This window comes from Aplysia californica, unplaced genomic scaffold (assembly GCF_000002075.1).
Source record: "Aplysia californica isolate F4 #8 unplaced genomic scaffold, AplCal3.0 scaffold00104, whole genome shotgun sequence".
Classification (NCBI taxonomy): domain Eukaryota; kingdom Metazoa; phylum Mollusca; class Gastropoda; order Aplysiida; family Aplysiidae; genus Aplysia; species Aplysia californica.
In genome coordinates this window covers 1225156-1225828 of record NW_004797374.1, presented here as the reverse complement: position 1 = coordinate 1225828, position 673 = coordinate 1225156, and the positions used below count along the sequence as shown (strand labels likewise).

Sequence of the window (673 nt, the reverse complement as noted above, 5' to 3'; positions counted from 1 at the left end):
CCGCTGTTTGTGTCCTCAGCTGCTGGGAGTGTGTGGGTTCTGGCTGCGTCTCTCTTGGTCACGTGGTTCAAGACAAGAGAAATAAGCGCTTAATAAGGACGGCGCACCTTTTCCCACCTTTCCTTTGTGATTTGGATCTGCAATCTCTACCCTTCCTCTGTATTTACCATATAGCTCGCCCACTTCTTTGGCCGTTGAGGTTTAAATCTGTTTGGTTCCTTTGGAAAATTGCCCAACCGCATCGTTATCATTGGAGAAGCAATAGTAAAATCAGTGGTATTGGAAATGTAAGGAATTTTTCTTGAGTCTGACGTAATATTACTGGTGATTACATACGTTTTGGATGCCATTAAATATTCCGAAATAAACTAGTGACTTCATCAGTTATGGGCATCACTAAATATGACGTAATATACTGGTGATTGCATACATTCCAGGTGGTACTAAATACGATGTAATATACTGATGATGACATAAGTTCTGGTTGTCACTAAATATGACTTAATGTACTGGCGATTACAAAGTTGTGGGCGCCACAAGATATGATGTAATACAATGGTGATTACATACATTCCGGGCGTCACTAAATATGACTTAATATACTGGTGATTACAAAATATTTGTATGCCATACTGTATAACGTTATATGCTGATGGTGACATTAGCTCTCTTT

The 673-nt window shown here is 39.4% G+C and overlaps 1 protein-coding gene across 1 annotated transcript in view; it reads left to right on the top strand.

The window, feature by feature from the left end:
- The window catches only part of LOC101862105 (mesenchyme-specific cell surface glycoprotein), a gene marked incomplete at its 5' end in the record, with an annotated part of 12888 nt that extends 12524 nt beyond the window's left edge, over window positions 1-364 (top strand). The window contains 1 exon segment of the mRNA XM_013080876.2: window positions 20-364. Within this exon segment, the coding sequence (XP_012936330.1) occupies window positions 20-93 (74 nt within the window).
- Window positions 365-673: the final 309 nt, after the last annotated feature.